The sequence below is a fragment of the Phaseolus vulgaris genome, chromosome 3, assembly GCF_000499845.2.
Source record: "Phaseolus vulgaris cultivar G19833 chromosome 3, P. vulgaris v2.0, whole genome shotgun sequence".
In the NCBI taxonomy this organism is placed as follows: Eukaryota; Viridiplantae; Streptophyta; class Magnoliopsida; order Fabales; family Fabaceae; genus Phaseolus; species Phaseolus vulgaris.
Window position 1 is genome coordinate 46734582 of NC_023757.2, and position 19050 is coordinate 46753631.

General features: G+C 30.2%; 3 protein-coding genes and 1 long non-coding RNA gene across 4 annotated transcripts; 1 reads left to right on the plus strand and 3 right to left on the minus strand.

The window, feature by feature from the left end:
* Window positions 1–679: 679 nt before the first annotated feature.
* On the minus strand, window positions 680–3688 carry LOC137808209 (uncharacterized). Its single transcript, XR_011080682.1, has 2 exons — window positions 3548–3688; window positions 680–944 (listed from the first exon to the last, which is right to left on the minus strand). It is a non-coding gene; the product is annotated as an uncharacterized lncRNA (long non-coding RNA).
* Window positions 1016–3554, minus strand: LOC137808208 (U-box domain-containing protein 30-like). The gene has a single exon (XM_068609194.1). The coding sequence runs from the start codon at window positions 3003–3005 to the stop codon at window positions 1674–1676; it is 1332 nt and encodes a 443-aa protein (XP_068465295.1). The 5' UTR covers window positions 3006–3554; the 3' UTR covers window positions 1016–1673.
* Window positions 3689–8347: 4659 nt separating the features above from the next.
* LOC137805675 (uncharacterized) lies at window positions 8348–8815 on the plus strand. The gene has a single exon (XM_068605614.1). The coding sequence runs from the start codon at window positions 8348–8350 to the stop codon at window positions 8813–8815; it is 468 nt and encodes a 155-aa protein (XP_068461715.1).
* An 8034-nt stretch (window positions 8816–16849) lies between these two features.
* On the minus strand, window positions 16850–18600 carry LOC137808210 (cyclin-D2-2-like). The gene is made up of 5 exons (XM_068609196.1): window positions 18148–18600; window positions 17971–18057; window positions 17579–17888; window positions 17375–17490; window positions 16850–17253 (listed from the first exon to the last, which is right to left on the minus strand). Exons 1-5 carry the CDS (start codon window positions 18409–18411, stop codon window positions 17095–17097), a joined length of 936 nt encoding a protein of 311 aa, XP_068465297.1. The 5' UTR covers window positions 18412–18600; the 3' UTR covers window positions 16850–17094.
* Window positions 18601–19050: the final 450 nt, after the last annotated feature.

Here is a 19050-nt window from a genome sequence, read left to right on the forward strand (position 1 = left end):
ACATTATTTGATAGTTCATAACCGCAATGAATGTTTATTAATTCCACTAACTAATTTGATGCTTAATGGTAATTGCAAAATTAGAATAGCAATTCACTTTATTATATAAATAATAATAATAATACTTTTCTTTATTAGATACGTCTAGGTTATCATAAGTACCTAGTTCAAACATTGATTTCAACAAAGTTTTAAAATGAAGGTTTATTCCAATTTGCCTTTGTGTTAACATTCTCTTGAAAATATATATTTTTTAGAACAAATCTTATATATGACATTATAGATATTATTTTTCAATAATCATACTTAAGATTTCACTTTGATAATATGTAGTGTTTAAAAAAATATTTATTAAAGTAATCGAAATAAAATTCTACCATTGATTAGAGAAAGTAATGTAATAATATTTATGGTATTATCTGTGTCACTTTTTTCTAACGAAAGAGGATGAGACCCCAGGGACACCAGTCAAACACCAGCATTGTTCAGTTGAAGGTATATTAAAATGGATTTGCAGGCACCTCTAGCTAAGCAAAAGTTAGAATGATGTAAAATTTGAATTTTATAAAAAAAAAGCACGTGATTACGCACACGCGCCAGCATATGAGTGTTGGAATAGACGGGGATGTTATCCGATTTGGAGGTATTCCTAAGGCCAAACAGCTATTCAAAGTTCCTATTCAGTGAAAGCTATATCCTTTCTTTTCTTTCTTTTCCAATCAACCAGTGATTCAGTGAGAAGTAATTTTACATTGGGCTTTGTCCTCAAATTGTGGCACAAAAAGGATGAAAGTTAGCATACATGCATCCAGATGTCCACACTCAAACGTCAACTCATCCATTAAATGTAGTAAACTCAAGCACATGTGATGAATACTTCACCTGCTATCTCTCTGCTGTCCACGCCTTTCACTTTCTTTTCACCTCTCGTGTCATTTCGCTAGCTGCACACCAAAACTTAATTACATGAACAAGGATGCTGATGTTGTTTCTTCACTTGGAAAGGACACAATAATTGTGATCAAAGAATTATTAATAATATCAATATAACTTGCTTCAAGAAGTTGCAGGTGCAGTGCATAATAAGAATGGTTATTTCCATTGTACAGATTAAATGAAAATTTGAAAGCCAGAGGGGCTCTCCATCTACATGTTTGATGTCAAAACCAAAAACCCCAGTATTCTTCTAAAGGGAAAATTGGAGGCCTAAATCCCAAGGGGAAAAAGATACAATACAATGAAGCCATGGAGCAGAACAACTCCTCAATAATGACAATTGAAATTACAAGCTCCACATTAGCTGTGAATGTCACCCCTCTCCTAATAGTATCTTTATCCAACAACAGGATGATTTCTTTCATCCATATACCCCCCAAAAGCTATATAAACAATTTCAGCATCTTCTTGATGGGGCTTATTGAGAAAACAGTGGACAAGAAGGAACACACAAAAGTGAACCCCTTAAGCAAGTTGTGTCCATGTCCTTCATTCAAATATCAATTGTTGGAATCAAAACACAAAAGGTATATATACAGGAGATTTGCATTTTGCACCACTAACCCCATGCCAACTCCTGGGGTTCTTTAGTTCTGTAGTCTGGGAAGTAGCTGGTCTTTGCTTCTCTTGCCCTACAAATTTACAAACTGTTGATACAACCAGGTTAAAACCCCTGGTCATTGAATGGTTCTAGTAAGTTTGCACTTGGAAATGAAGATTGTATCTGAATAATTCAAACTACACAACTTCAAAAGCTCAGCCGACTGTTGTTTCAATATAGGATTGCAACCGCTTTGGATCACAAGGAGAAGTTTTGCAGCAAGTCCTGCTTCCACAGCGATCAAAGAGCACTCCTCAGGTGCCAGCTTGCACACAGACCACAGTATTGACAATGCATATTGAGTGCAGTTTTCAGAGATCCGCATCAACAATTTCACCATAACGTGTATCGTATTAGAACAATTCTTCAAAGCTAATCTGCCTTCGGGAACAGAAGCCAGTGCATCCAAGATAGAAAGAGCCAATTCCAAACATTCGGACTCCAAACCAGACAACAACTCAACCAATTGAGAAACAGCCCCAATGCTTACCAGCAAACTCTTAACTTCTGAATGCAAGCACACTGTCCTGAGGAGCCTCAATCCAGGGCAGATTCCATTTGTGTGCCTCTTGTCTTTCACGAGCCTCATTAACCCAACCAAAAGACTATGGCTCCTGAAAATCTCCAACTGGAAATCCTTCCCTTCAATCAGTGTCTCAATCAGCCGCGTGCAATTGATCTTCGTCTCAATTGAACCCTCATTCAAAATGTCCACCATCAAAGAAACCCTCGCAGGCTGCAGTAGATTCCTCTTGGACTCACAATCCAGGTTCAAACTCACAAGAACACCAATAACCTCGGAGCCAACGGCATAGGAAGTGAAAGGACCGAGCAACGCCGACACCACGGAGACTCCGTCGCCATCGACCAATACCTTGCGGGCAGTGGCATGAGCAGCCACCACTTGATGGAGCTCCTTGAGGGCAAGAACACGAGCTTGACCCTTCACCTTCTTGAGAGTCTCAACAAGCTCCGACACCCTCCCATGGACGTCTTCTGATCTCTTCTTCATCACAAGGTACTTCTGAGAAAACCAAGTGGATATCAAACGGTAGAGGGTAGTGTTTGGTGTGATGGAATCGTCCCAGAGCTCTTGCATTGTGGTGGGGCAAGTGAAGTGTCCCAGACTGAACCATTTGAGAATGTTGGACCTCTCGTAGGTCTGACCCGTGCAAAGAGTCACAGGGTCCTGCATTGGCTCAAGGGAAATTGGGCAGATGAAGACAGAGGGAACTTCACTCAAGTCTAACTCTTCAATCATTCTCCCAAGATCCAGTTTTTCACCAACCCCAGTCCCCACAATCCCAGAATCCACGCCGCCCAAAACCCCATCTTTCACCGCCGTGTCCAGATCTAGAATCTGGCCCTCGATCCCATCCCTCTTACAAGAAGGCTGAAACATGGCCATTTTCGGAACCCCTTTGAGAAAAAGAAACCAGCTTCGGAGAGAAACCAGAAAATAAAATCACTAAAATGAGAAACCGAAACAGCCTTCAATGGACATTACACACGTCAAGTGGGTGAAAGAAGAATAAAACTCTACCGGAGCAGTCTCTCATGAGCAGTTTCCAAGCAACAAACTTGCTTTATTGTACAAATCACTCTGTTCCTGTTCTCTCTCTTGTAATAAGTTATTTTTCTCTCTCTCTATCCGCTTTATCTGATCTCTTTCAATGGTCAAAAGAATCATTACCATCATATTTCACATCATAAGCACATAATCAAGCTTGAAAGGGGGCTTAAATCAGCGAAACAATAAAGAATGTAGACCAATCAAAGAGCAAACAGTGAAGAACAGTGGCCTACTAACCACAAGAAGTAAATCAATGGCAGTAGAAAGTTCTAAGAAACAGTCGAAAGAGGCATTGGGGAAGGGGGGAAATAATTGAAGAGGCAAAAGGAGAAAATAGAAAGAAGGGTTAGGGAGTGATAAATCAAGAGGGACCGTACCGGCATGGGGAAGAAAGAGTGGGAAGAAGAAAAGGCATCACTGGCTGGCACTGCCAAAGGGAAAGGCTCATCCTACACACAGCCAGGACTGCCACTGAACACCTCTTCCCTTTTTGGCCACATTCTTGACTTCTTCTAATCACCCCTCACCAAATAGTAAGCAAATTCATTTGGGTAAAATTAAGGTTTAATTACCTTTTTTCTTTTTTCAATTAACTAATCTTTCTTCCACATTTTTTTCTAAATATTTCCACTCATAATCTCTGTCTTACTTAATTAATGCTCCTTTTTTAATATTAATTAATATAGTTTTCATGTGTTTGCGTTAACATAACATAAATTATACATGTGCCATTGTTTTATTAGTTCTTTAGCTACATATTATAAATACGTCAAGAAAAGCTGTATAATATTTTAGGGTTTAAATTCAAAAATAAAAAATTACCGAAACTGATTTTTTTAAATTTTATTTTTTATTTGAACGGTTTATTTGAAATTTTAAATTAAAAATCAAGAATCGAACCGTTTGTTATATTTATAAATATTGTATTATATACATTTAAATTAATTAGTAACTGCCAAATATATATATATATATATATATATGAGTATTTAATGAAAGTTATTAGATATGTTGATTGTATTGTATTTAGAATACATTTATCTTTATCAAAATATAAGATCATATTAGTGTTTTAGTTTTTAAACTACGAAATTATATAGTTTATTTTTAAATATGAGAAAAAAATTGAAATTATAAATATGATAATAATTATAAATAAAAATTTAGAACATATTTTTCATTTAACATTTTTTCTAATTTGGTTTAATTTTTTTATTAGATTAAAATTGAATCTAACTCATTTGATGTTAGGTTTTATTCATGTGACTTCCTTAATAAAATATCGAACTAAACTGAGCTATGAATGTTCCTAATAACATCACGCTTAACCTATGCCAAAGGGTAAAATATTAATTCATTTCATTACTCAAACTTTTATGCAAATGTGTCATTGGTGTGTAAAAGGGAATTTAATGATGATTTTTTTATGGTTGTTCTTGTTAATATTGGAACTGTCATTGAATGTGTAATTTCAGTCGTAATCTTCGCAAAAATTGCAATTTTTTTTAATATGTTTTGTTTTATGAGCAATTTAAACATGGAATACCATAATAAAAAATTATTTTTATTTATAAAATAATACTCGAAGACCATTTTGCATCAATGTATAATTAATTGATTAACTTCAAACATAACTCGAATTGTTTGCTATTACAAGGTATATAAACAACTATTTTATATAAATAAAATTGTTCAACTACTGTAAGAAACATACAAAGTTATTATGATTAAGTTAAATTAATCAAGTATAAAATGTAAAAACTATTATAATGTTTATAAAAGTAAATATTTTTCTATTCTAACTGGCATGACACATTGAATTAAGTAATAGTTCCACTTATAATTTTTTATTTATTTATTATAATGCAGTTGAATATGAACACAATTAAAATAATTAATTAGTATAAAAATGTTGAATAATGTATATTTAATGCAATTTAATACTTTAAGATGCATCCACCTCAAGTTTTATGATTTTGCGGTTGGTCTATCCTATACTATATTATAATTCACAAGAGACTTTAATAATAAAAAACATCAATTAAAGGCAGAACTGTATAAGTCTAATACAATATGTAAAAAGAATCCATTTTCATTACTAATGTACTATTTATCTAAATTATAAGGGACACTTCTTGTGTTATGGACTTATTGCTTTTAATATTATACGAGAACAAACTCCAAACACAAATGATCTTCTTGTAAATGACAAGTTACATACTATCGTTTTTCCCTGTGATTTTTCTATTTTTCAAAATATGTTATTTATGTTAGTTTTTCTTTGCAATAAGTCTTATAATATAGTTTCGTTTGGTTATAAAACATTGGATATACAATTACACAAAGAAGATTAGTTGATTGATCTTCACCAACCTTTACCGGACTCACAAATAAATATATTTAAAAAATTTTCATTATGTGTGTTTGGATTTAAGGGAGAATGTGTAGAGATTTAAGGAAGTAAATGTGTGAAGATTTGAGAAGAAAGGCTGAAGAAAGTGCGTGTGTTTGAATTATGGTATGTTAGAATGATATGTGAAAAAAGTTGATTGAATTTTGTGAGTGATGAAATGATTGTGACAAAGTTTTGAATTAGTTTTAAAATTGTAGAATGTAAGTTTACAATTTTATCACTGTTTTTAAAAATATTTTAATACTGAAATATGAAGTATTTTTTGTGTAAATTTTAATTAATTATTTTTTTAAAAATTATTTTCAATACCGTTGAATAATTATTTTCTTTTAAAAATGAGTTTCTTATTATTCTTGGAAAATAATTTTTTTTCATAAATATAATAAGTTTCTAAGTGATGTGATGATTGCGATTATAATTTTATTTATTTTTAATTAATAAAATATTAAGATTACAAATTTATTTTTATATTTTAAAAATTAATTAATTATTTATATATTTATTTATTTTAAAATTAAATAATAATAATCTAAATATTTAAATATTACAATAATAATAATATTTAAAAAATAATTTATAAAATAATAATAAAATTATAAAGAATAATATTAATTAAAATAATGATAAAAATTATAAATTAAAATAATTAAATAAATTTATTAAATAATAATAATATTAATAATAATTTATTTTATTTGTATCAAATATATAATATAATGGATTATGTTATAGAATTTATATAGATTATCAATTATATATTATTTATAATCGGTTATATATTTTATTATAATTATATAATGATTTTATTTTTATTATAAATATATTTAATATTTTTGTTTTGTGATAAGATTTGATCTTTACTCTTTTTTTCTTTAATATGTCAAAACAAAATCTGGAAAAAATTGAGAAAATTACCTATGTTGACATGTGTTTCCACAACAACCTCTGCATATAAGATGAACATATTTTTTACTGTTTATGTGGATATTTTTTTCACATTTTCGCGCACATCACTAGATCCAAATAGTGGATATCAGCGCACATCCTTCCTTGTAAATAGTATTCCATTGAAACAAACATAGGGTTAACCTCTATCTTAGAGTAATTATATATGAGACAAGTCTTCTTAAGATGTTTGTTTTCGTAATTCTATCATGTAAATAATTTGGCTTTTAAGCGGAAATGGTGTGATTTATATCATGTCAGATGCACATAACTTTCGTTATGTTATGTGTGTGGTCAATGTTGAAGTTGTGTCCTATTTTCACGAGTTTAGTTGAATGATTTTGTGTAGAAGTTGTGTGGTCGTTGAACGACTTTGCTTAAGCTTGTGATTATGTTTAATTAAAATCGTGTCACTTGTGCACGACTTCGACTTTGTTTTCTTATAAAAAAGAAAAAAAAATTATATTTACAACAAAATTATTAAATATAAACTAATTTTAAATACCAAAATAATTAGTTACTATTTGACTAAATTATAGATTATTTTATAAACTACTTTAGATAGCAATGATTTTTATTAGTATCTAATTTAGTCAATATATTAACTAATTATTTTTATCTCTAAGATTAGTTTTTATTTAATGATTTTCTAATAGTGTATATTTTAATTATGTCACATAATACTTTAGAACACTAATTAAATAGGTTTTGATATACTTATAAGTTTGCACGACTATTGACTAGTTAAGAAGGAATTTACCAACTCTAAGTAACGAGTTTGATCTATATAATAATTTTAAAAAAAAAAATCTTAGTTAGAGTAAATTGAAGAAATAAAAAAAAATTGTTTAAGTCATTAATAATAAGTTAATTAACTCATTAGAGTTTTACTTTCGTATCATACTCTAAAATTAACTCTGAACCATCAAGGTGAAATAAAATATTAACACTATTTCTAATGGTTCTTAAAAGTAAAATATTATCATTACATGTTATCTAAGCATTGAGAAGTATTGTTAGAGTTTTACATTGAATAATATATTACTGAATTTGAACATAACAAGTCACGAAAAAAATATTATGATACATATCATTATTGAAAAAAAAAATTCATTAAAATTGTTCAACATATACGTATCATTATTCTTTTAGTTTATAAAATTAGATATAAGGTAAATTCTTCATTGTGCGATCGTAATATTGTATTACCAAATGCATGAACATTGAAGTTTCACTTTTAATAATATGAAATAGGGAAAAGTAAGACACAGTCATAAAATCAAAGAGTTGATTTAAGTGTTTTCGCAACAACTTAATAGTTTGTTGGGTGGAAGGTAGTTAAGACTTGAGATAGAGTTTGTAAATATGGAGATGTCGAAACATTTGAGTGATTATCAATGATCATATTCTATTATGAAAGAAAAATAATATTTCAAGGATTGGATACCACTTAAAAATAATAATAAGTGAGAGATAGTTTTTGTATAGAAAAGTTGCATGAAAACATGTTTGAAGTGAAAAGAGAGTGTGACATTGATTTCTCTGTTAGAATTATAAAGTGACTTTACGTGTGAATATATGATGACCCGGACCCTGGATGAAATGCATCTACTAGGGGGAGGATATATACAGAAGAGAGGATCCGGGTCCTACCACAGAAAGTGAATTGAGTAAGGAAAAAAATCCAAAACTGGTATAAATTACAAGTTATAGCTAGATACCTTTTTCCATCAAACGTAGCATAGTAGGTGTCTATATATAAATATAGAGATAATGCGATAAAGCAGTTACGGAGGCTTGAGGAAACGTTGCAACCAACATGACAAAGCAGAAAGAGAGAACGAAAGAGAGCAAACTGAGCACCTACATGAAGGCACCCTTAAGATTCCTGAAGAAGGCAAGGGACATGTACGTCAGAGGCATGATCCGCTGCTCTGCCCAATTGTCCCACGTCGACGCTGCAATGGGCTGCCCCACCGGCCAACTTTGCACGCTTCCCAGAAGCTTCAGCGTTGGCTCAGCCACCAGATCCACCGCAAGCGACGACGACTTCAAGGAGCTCATAAGGGCCGCGTCACTCAGAAGCTATGGCCCGGGCTTTGAGTTTGGCGAAGCTGCAGTCATGAAAATGAAAATGTCTCGGAGTCGTAGCGCGGGAATCGGAAGGATCGACGAAGACAAGCCCTGCGAATTTGGAGATGATGCGATCATGGTCAGACCCAGACCCAATGTTTATCCACGAAGTAAAAGTTATGCTACCTCCAGAGGAGGACCAGGGTTGTTTTAGTTAACGTTAATGTTTGTTAATTACTATGTTTCTCGAGTACGAATGTATGGAAATAAATTGTGAAAATCGTTGATTGAAAGCCCCGGAGTCTGGCTGTTGAGACGATACTGTTAATTATGTGTGAATTAGCAGCAATGAAAATAAAAGAAAGTTTGAATTCTCAATTATGTTTGTGTTAGGAAAATTAGTTAAAATGGTTAAAGGAGAATGGGTTGAAGTTGAAGAAGGTGGTGACTTGGAGGTGTCAGTGTCTTTGTTAAAAAAGTTGTATGGAATGATGAAGAGTGGCTAGTTGCTGGATTGTTGGAATGGTGTTTTCTAACAGAACTATGATACCGCTAAGCTACTACTAAGCTTGAAAGTAAAATGTAGAACATAGTAAATTGAGATTAGGTTGATGAGGGCAATAAAAGGTAAAGATGATTTGTTTGAGTAATATAGGCGCATCTAGTATCTTAAGTGAAGTGTATTTGATTTTATAGGCGTGGATTATTTTTAGATAAAAATCGAAGGTGGAGGCGTGGCAATATGGGTGAGTTGAGGTATCAACTATCAAGTTGATGTCCATTGATGTTGTAATTTAATTGTGAATGGAGAGTTACGTGCTGAGTACGTAGAGCGCACCGCACTCAATGTTTCTCTTTTCAATTAATTGCGTTGCGTCACCTAGTTCAAAATAAATTTTACTTATAACTTACAAGTACAGTTTCTTCAAACTAATTTACAATATTATTGATTAGTAACCCAACTAAGAAGTTTTCTTCTATTTTAGTGTCCCTCGCCATTTTATACTTCTGATCAAATAAGTCTCAGATTGGTATAAAAGCAACTAAGGACGGAAAAGGGAATTTCCATTGGCGTTGGAGAAGCACGTATTTGTTCCAGAAAAGATAAAAAGAACAATGGAGTGGCTTTGCTACTTGTTGTTTGTTCTTCAAAATCTTGACGTATTCCGTACATGTCTATAATCACGTTCCACCACTAGAATGAATAGGTTTAATATTATAGTTTCTAACTAGATACTTAGTGATGCACTTAACTCGTGAGTATTTATGAAAATATAAGTTTGACTGGTTAGTAAAATAAATTAAATCAAAGTAAATAAATAAATCACTTAGGCCATAATGCAACTTAATATACTATTTCCATGCGTGTGCCCATGTTGAATCATCTTTGACATTAATTATTATAAGTCTATCATATATAGCTAGCCAAATATACAAAAGAGATAATTGAAAATATTTTTCTTGACTTTGTTGATGTAACTTTGAAAATCTTAAGTTTTCTTTATAATCAATATTTTCAATTTGATTTTTAGCTTATAATTCTTCGAATTATCTATTTGAAAGGATATATGTTATTTAATATAATTTTTCCATCAAACCATCCTTAAGAAAATAATTTTTTTAGAATTAGAATAGAAAATCATCTATTCTATTTTTTGTTATATTTAAATATAAGTTTTACTGATTTTCTTCTATCTAATGTTTTAATTTTAGGTAATGAAAAAGGATTATTAAAGTTCCAAATGAATCACGATAAGAAAAAAAGCAAAGAGTATAGCCCAAGATGCAAAAGAGTTTGATAACTTTGAAGCAAAAAATGCACTGACCACTTTTTTTCATGTCGAGCGTTCAAACATAAAAAGATAGTTAGTAAAAGGGAGTTAGAGATCTTTTGATTCATTTTTTGTTTTTGCAGTGGTATCATGAATGTGCTTTATCTCTCCCTTTTCTTTTAGGAGTTTTTTTTTTTTTTTTGAAAAAACACAAGAATATGGAAGTTGACGTCTCTTCAAAGATTTATGAACTTTTTTTCACCTCCTTTTTTTATGTTTTTGTTTACTCTTTTCTTGTCTAGTTAAACCTTGTTAAGATTATTTGAATTTCAATGTAATGTTCTTTGAATTGAGATAATAATGAAATTATAATTCTTTGTATTTGTGTTCTCTGTATTAATGCTCCTTATTACTTTCTTACTAGCTAGGATGGTTTTCAATGTATTTTGTAAATGAAATATTGGATTCTCTGATTAGAAGGTTCCACTCTCTAAGTATCCTTGCATATCTCATATCATCACATCTTGTTTGAGATCTGAAAGAGGTTCTATAATCCAACTACCAACCATCTCAACAACATATGTAAATTTGAGACTTCATAATTATGTTCCACATAAGATTTTTTTTTATATAATTTCTCTAGCATTATTTGAATGCTTATGAAAAGAATAACATCAATAAGCATGCCAAAAGTAATAGTTTCTCTGTGAGATTCAAAAGGTTCTCTGATTCTTAGACTTTAACTCAACAAATGGTAATAAGAACGATATATTACAGGAAAATAATTAAATAATAATTAATTTTAAAACACAAAAACATTTAAGTATATTATAAATACAAAATTTATTCAATCTTTATTTTTAATATGATTTAAATTATTTAATATTTTCCCAACGTGTTAACAAGCATTCAATAATAATTAAATAATAATTAATTTAAAAACAAAAACATTTAATAAGTATATTATAAATACAAAATTTATTCAATCTTTATTTTTAATATGATTTAAATTATTTAATCTTTTCCCAACGTGTTAACAAGCATTCAATAATAAACTCTTATTATTTTTGTTAGAACAATATTATCATTAATTACCTAGATAAGATTTAATATAAAATTAATTTATTTAATATCATTATGTTTTTAATAAAAGGTTGATAGTTTAAGTATTAACATAGAATAACTGATTTATTACCTTAACGTCTCTCTCTCTCTCCCTCTATCTATCTATATATATATATATTTCTCTCTCTCTCTATATATATATATAATTAAAGTGTATAGAAGATAGCAAAAATAATTTTAAAAAAAGGCATAAGGGATTAGGCTAAAGTTTACAGTGAAAAATCAAACGAATTAAAGTTCAAGAAGATCTAGCCGATTATTAGCAAAACTAATTTTAATAACATCTGGTAAGTTATATCTACTAAGAAACTCTAAATTAGTTAAATCATGAACACACATATGCTTCACCAAATATGTGTGAAGCATAAAATTGTATACAATAACAACTATGAACTTATTGAATCCATCTAATCTCTAATGGGCCAAAGAACCCAAACACCGTTTATATTTGCCTTAAAAGTTGGGCAATTTCTTCCCACTATATCAATTCTAACCTGCACCCTGTCATTTTTTTAAATCTCCAAAATTATCCTTATTCCGATTTTAAAAATCTGAAATAGTAAGAATAATTCAAAAATAAAGAAAATATATTTTGAATAAAAAAATTCAGAACTATGCTTTTCGGATAAAAACTTCTGGAATTTAAAAATGTATTTTAGATATTCAAATCCAGAATATTTTTATAATTTTCAATAACAAGTTGGGCCTAATGTATGAGCCCAACAAAGCAACAAAGAGAGTAAAAAAGAAAACGGTTAGGTTTAGGGTTTTTTTTTTATCTATAAATTAGAAAATAAAATATTGAAGAGTGTGGGTGTGGTTTGGTTCATTACCCCTCAATTCTCACTCTTTACTTTTTTTTAAATAAAAGCTTTCATGTTAGGTATTACTATGCCACTTAAGATCTCAGCTAGGCTGACACTTCAAATAACAACAATCATTTACCATCACATGAAACACTATTTACTTTCTCATTCACTAGTTTTGCAAATGATTTCTCTAAAAAATATCAACGTATATAATTAAGCAAGAAAAATAATTCAACATTCAAATCATTCAAATATCATTTTAGTTCATCAATATGTATAACTAAAAATAGTAACAAATAAAAAATAAAAAAATTGATAAACAGTTATTATTAGTTAATTATGAGTTAATTTATCTTCAATCTACATATAACTTAAGTGAATTAAATTCAATTCAATTTGACGTAGATTAAAAAACTATATTTATTTCAATTTAATTAATTTGAAATTTTTGGTGATTGAAGTTGATTGAGGGACTTAAATCCATTTTGACACTCTAGATGATACACATCCAAATTAAAGCTTTCAATATTTTTCTTTTTAAATGATTCTTTAATAATGATTTTTTTATGTGTAATTAATGGATAATTTTGTTATAATAATAATACTTGAGTAGTTAATAGTATTTGAAAAAATAATTAAATAAAGTAGTATAAACTAAACACAACTAATATTATTAGTTATATGAATATGGTAACTTTTTTTATATGGTTCAAACATGCAAATACTAAACCAAACAGTGACGAAGGTTTAAGTTTGAGAATGAAGTGGAGTGTTGACAGTGGAATGCCATGCATCCAGTAGTTGCTCCAACACTTCAACTTAAAAACTGCCACCGATACGTATATTTTTTCCATGAACAATGAAAATCCCAGTTTTTAAATATTCAATCAATACTTCTTTTATTTTTTTATTTTTTTATTTATTTTTCTTATCACACCATCTCCTGTAATTTATTTTAAATTCAAACTATAAATAACTATTGTTCTTAAGTTTGTTATCTATACTTGTTCTATTGACCCAAAAAAAAAATTATATCGGAGAATGTTACAAAATATTAATAATTTTTAAATTAATTTGGTTTTTAAAATTAAATTTTATGAAACTAATTGTTTTTTATTTTATTTTGGGGATTTATACAAGGATATTTTTCTAGCGTATATTGTCAAATATAAATTTGTTGAGACGTAAAGATCAATGCATGAGTTTTATGTTTTCTAATAAAGTTTTTTCCTATGCACATAATCATAAATCAAATTACTGATAACATGTTTAAAAAATGCAACTATTTACTAAATGTATTAGTCTTGATTTATATGCTCATCAATTGTTTCTCTAAGATTCTAATGTATTTTATAATGAAACTAATGATACCTCAATTCATTTATTATTTTTTTGTGGAATTCTAATCAATTGTATTACTATATTATTTAATTCATAAAAATTAATTATATTTATTTTCTTGATCCATATTTTTACTCTATTTTTTATTAATAATTTACGTTTGAATTTATTAATTTTTTTGACAAATTTATGAGTAATATACTTCGATTTAAATAACTTAACATTCATATATATATATATATATATTTTGTTTATAAGTATATAAGTTGTAAACATTATAATTAAGGTAATTAGAAATATTTATGATTTAAATATTTAATTAAAATTTAATTTAAGGTACTTATATCATTGTATATTTTTTATTTATATTAATTGATATAAATAAAATATGATATGTTGGATTTTGACGTGATCAAGTTTTTTGGTATCAATACTCACACTGGTAAAGTTTTTTCGTGTTCTTCCTGTTAGATGGAAGTTTCTTTCACGAGGCTGGGTTAAAATTAACTTTCGTCAGAGTATGGGGAAATTTATTGGATCTTTCTCTGTGTTTCTTGATGTTCAGACGGTTCTGGTTGCTAAGTTTTATTGGATTATACATGCTATGGAGGAAGCTCAAAAAGATAGGCTTACTAATGTCTAGCTGGAATGTGATTTTGCTTTGGTCACTACAAGAAAATCATAAAATACCAATTATTTAGATTCTAAATTTGGTAGTAAAAACATTGGTTGCTAATTAGATACCAATTTAGAAACCATTTAACAATAATATAAACTAATTTAGAAACAAACAAAAATTGTCTATAAAATAGTCTCTAATTATTTTTTGTTTCTAAAAATTGGTTTTTATTTCATGATTTTTTTTGTAGTGTGTTTGTGTTGCGTTTACTGCTAGGACTAATGTTCCTTGGATGCTTCGTAATCGATGAAATACTTGTCTTAATTACTGTGCGAAAATCAGGTTTAGGATTACTCATATTTTTTGGGAAAGAAATGCGTGTGCAGAGAAGTTGGCTAATTTAGGATTTGAGAAGTTGGCTAATTTAGGATTTATTCATATAGAATCATTTCATTGGTATAATAGGCTTCCATCTAGTATGTTTTTAGAACTTTTTATAAATAGGTATAGTCTATATATATATAGTTTTTGCTAACATATGAGTTTTGGTATAGTCCCCCAATATTTTTGTATTTTCTTTCTTCTTTCTTTTTTTAATAATATTTTTTCATGTGATGACAAATGATTGTTATTACTTAAGGTGTCAGCATAGTTGAGATGTCAAGTTACATAATGATACCTAACATGAAACATGAAAGTTTTTATTTTAAAAAAATAATTTTAAGAAGTTGAAAATCAATATTAAAAGCTAAAATTGAAATAGTATCAACCACATTCTAAATATAAATGTGCTTTAAAAATATTAAATAAATTGATATAATTAAAAATGAAATCATAAGAACCAGATTAAAAATAATTATAAAGTATAAGTTGAAAAAGAAAAAGAAAATACTCTAACAATCTTTTATGAATCATGTTCTGTTACTTGAATTAACATGATTTCATAGGTAGAAAGTTGGTGCACTTTAAAACTAACTGAAAAAATTGACTCCAGTGTAACGCTGATTTATGAGTCATAAATCATAATGAAATGAGAGGGGTTAGAGTATGTGGGCATGAGAACCTTAGTATCTGGAATCATTCAATTCAATATGACCAATGGCCTTAAGTATAGTTATTCTATCAGTGCAATTTGATAGATTAATTATAAAAAATTATTGAAATTTGTGTTAAGTTGATCCGATTTATTTTTAACAAAATCGTGTAAATTTGATATTTTTTAAAATATTATTTTTTATTAATTAACTTATTAAATTGAACTGTTTGATAAAAGAAAGTGGAAAAACATCAATTATTAAAATGTAGTTTATGATTGTAGGAGCGTGTACTTTGCTTGTCCTTACTAATTGGCTAATTGCAACCCTCTGATCTTCCTTGCTCAGATGTTACCGTCTTACTTACATAAAGGCTCCTCCTTTTGTTTTAATCTTTTGTCTTCCATTCGAAGCAAATGTTTAACTCCTCAATCCGTACAAACTTTCATAAAGATTAAGAAAATGAATACACATGCTCCCCACATTTGAAAACTTGGCCTTTAAACTACCACTATGCTTGTTTCCTGTCGTGGTGGTATGGTAGACAACAAAATATTGAGTACATTCATGGAATTTTCCTTGGCTATCTACAGAAAAATCAGAAGTAAAAATAACCAATAATCATGTGACAATCGAAACTAGCTGGTATCTTTTTCAGTAACAAAACAAATCTTTTTGTTCAATCTTAAACAACTCCCTTAATAACGTAGACTCAAATTTAGAATAACTTGTTATTAACTACCTAATCAACATGATCTTAAAGTCACATCAAGAATATTTAATGTGTCTAAAAGTATGCTCTCACGTAATAAACTAATTTTTTTAATTAGACTATTATCTTATATTTAAATTTTAACACGTTCATATTTATGGAGTCAAACTTTGCATATATACTTTGTCAGGAGGTGATGAGTGCAAACCTCGTTTATGCTTTCACTCCGATTAATCATATTAAAAAATTAATTGCAAACTGAAACTGTCCATAATAGCTGGAAACACATTCTTCTTGTGTAGCATCAATTGCCCAAAGGTCTAAAACTGAATTGTGGAAGGAATCTTGTCGCAGTGGAATTCGTGAAGGCTAAGTCTATGATTAGTCTAAAAGTATGCCCAAGGTTTAGTACTACTGCTTATTGTTTGTTACGCTTAATAATATTCTATAGCGAATATTATTCACATTTTGATAGATTACAGTACCTAGTACTGAATATCGTAAAGTATACTTTGTACAAGTTTTGAATTCAACTAAACATGTTTAATTTGTTTTAGAGATTTCTTGTTATCCGGTACCTTTTTCTCTTTAGCTATTTCCAGAACATTATATAGTTGAATTCTCCTTACTACATTTATTTTGTTTGATTGGAAGAAGATTACATCATTTGGTATTCAAGTATTTTTTTTCTCCTGAACAGACTTTGCTATGATTGTGCAATCTGAGTTAACTCACAACTCTGCAATTTGGGAGGGAGCTTATCAGAAAAACGAGGAATTTAATTTACTCCCTGTGAGAAAAATATGACTCACAACACAGAAAGGCATAACTTGGTATTTCTTTTCAAAAATGAAAATCGAGAACGACGTCGAATCTTCCATTATAACTACTTTCGTTTGCAGTCAGAATGCTCCATTATGAACCTTGTTGAAAATGCACACCCAATCAAATGAACTTATACAAGACTCACACAAAATCACACTCACACCAAATCAAAGAAATCATAATGAATGAGAAGTGGACAATTTGGAAGCAATGTTTTAGCCTCCTTGGCTAGAGACACATGTGGCCAGGCTTCAAGTCAGGGCTTGTAAGCATCGCAGCTTTCTTGCATAGTTGCACTATCAAGCACACAGGTGGGACTTCGGGGCAATAATTGCGAACTCCTTGCCCAATAAAGTTCTGATAAGCGAATGATCTGTTTCTGCTTCATTAGTTTGTAACATTTGCGAACCATCTCCTACATCCAAAATTAACAATAGAAACATCAAAGATGAGAAAATTAGAACATACCCTTGATTATAAATTATGATTTATCAATTTTCCATCACAGTTTGGTCTCTTACTACAATCGCACTTACAATGTTTATATTCTTGTGGAAGTAATCTGATTTCGTGTCTTCTACGCATTGATTGGTTACCCATAACAGAGCAGATGCTGCTATTGTAGATGGTGAAAACACCAAGAAATCCATGACTAGTGAAATGTTCGTCAACGTTAGTACTTAGCAGCCATTAAGATATTGCGATAAAGTGGTAACGGTTAAAGGGTAAAAGTTTGATACCTAAACATGTTCTGATAATAACATCTGAGACACGAGAAACAGTGTAACTTAAATCCCCCCATGTGGATGCAGAGCATGAAAGCTTGGCAATGAAAAGATGAACAAAATCAAAAGGGGTTATAGTGCGCAATCGCCACTTGAGACTGGTCATAACCAAAAGTTCCATCCTTTGAACTATTTTGGGCTTAAAGAGGAACCTAGAGTCGATCACTTGTAGGTCCAAAAGAAGTGGCACTTTGGTTTCTTCCATTTTAGCTGCTAGTGAAAGACAAGCAACTGATAACAGCTGCAGAGGCCATGCTTTATCATGCTGCACAAGTATGCCCCTTGTTAAAGCAAACATTGTATATATATTCCATCAATTAAACCAATTTGAATAGAAGTTATTATACCCTCAAGGTGTGTGACAAGAGGAAACGATCGAGGTAATTTACAGAAAGATAAGCTGTCTCGGGTCTAAAACTGTAGTAAGCATGCACCTGCAAATTGAGACAAATATCACTATCAAAAACTAGTTACAATGTAAAACCATGTTTAAGTGCTTGGAAGCATGCAAACAATGTATGCACCTTTAGGATCCAATTTATGGCCTCTTCTCGAGGACTAACCAGCCATGTTTTGCGAAGTTGTCCTGGGGATTTTGTTTGTTCCTGTACTTGGTCATTTTCAGATTCTAATAAGCTCAATAGACAACTTTCATCGCTATCGGAGTCTCCCCATAGAACACAATTCAACTTCAAGGCCTCATCGGAATCCTCCAAGTGAAACACTTCGCTAGTTACTTCACTGCAATACAAGTCAGGAGTTTGGTGGCTTGTGGAGTCGAGAGACATGGTGATTAAGAATGTATAAGCGGAGAGCACAAGAAATGAACGAATACACTTTCAATCATATATACCATTGTTATGAATAATAGAGCAATTTGTTTGCACCTTACTATAATTTGTCGCAGTTATATGTGAAAAACTCGACATTAGCCATGCGCTACGCAAGCACCAGCTTTTTTTATTTTAGATTGGACTAGAATGCATCATTTACGTACAAAGTTTATTTAAAAGGTTGAAAAGGCGAATCTAAGGGGCCATTGTAGAACTTCACAAGAAGCTTCGTCATCAAGAGCAGCCAAATTTAGTAGGACCAATCTACAATATGTATGCCTCTTATTAAGTTAAATTAAAAAAACAAAAGTAATAAGGGGATTAGTTCATGAGTGTGTAGTGGCCAGCTTATTCCTCTCAATGGAGTTTGAGTATGTTCAACGATATATATAAACTTGTCGAATTTGCAGGAGACATCTTAACCTATTGAAGAGATTGAGATTGTTTTCTACACAACATTCAAGCAAGTTCCTCTGTCACAGTTCAATTCCACAGGGACCACATTTATTATTCGCAGCCAGTTGGATAAGAGAAATGGTATATACACAGTTCCTTGTAAGCATGCAATTTCGTCATAATTTCAATTTATTATCA

Bases quoted from the DNA above. Each gene is read 5' to 3' on its own strand.
- LOC137808208 (XM_068609194.1), bottom strand. From the start codon at position 3,005: ATGGCCATGTTTCAGCCTTCTTGTAAGAGGGATGGGATCGAGGGCCAG.
- LOC137805675 (XM_068605614.1), top strand. From the start codon at position 8,348: ATGACAAAGCAGAAAGAGAGAACGAAAGAGAGCAAACTGAGCACCTAC.
- LOC137808210 (XM_068609196.1), bottom strand. From the start codon at position 18,411: ATGTCTCTCGACTCCACAAGCCACCAAACTCCTGACTTGTATTGCAGT. The intron at 17,889-17,970 runs GTATAATAACTT...ATACTTGTGCAG, and splicing joins TCTTGTCACACACCTTGAGG to CATGATAAAGCATGGCCTCT. The intron at 17,254-17,374 runs GTAAGTGCGATT...TTTTGGATGTAG, and splicing joins TCCACAAGAATATAAACATT to GAGATGGTTCGCAAATGTTA.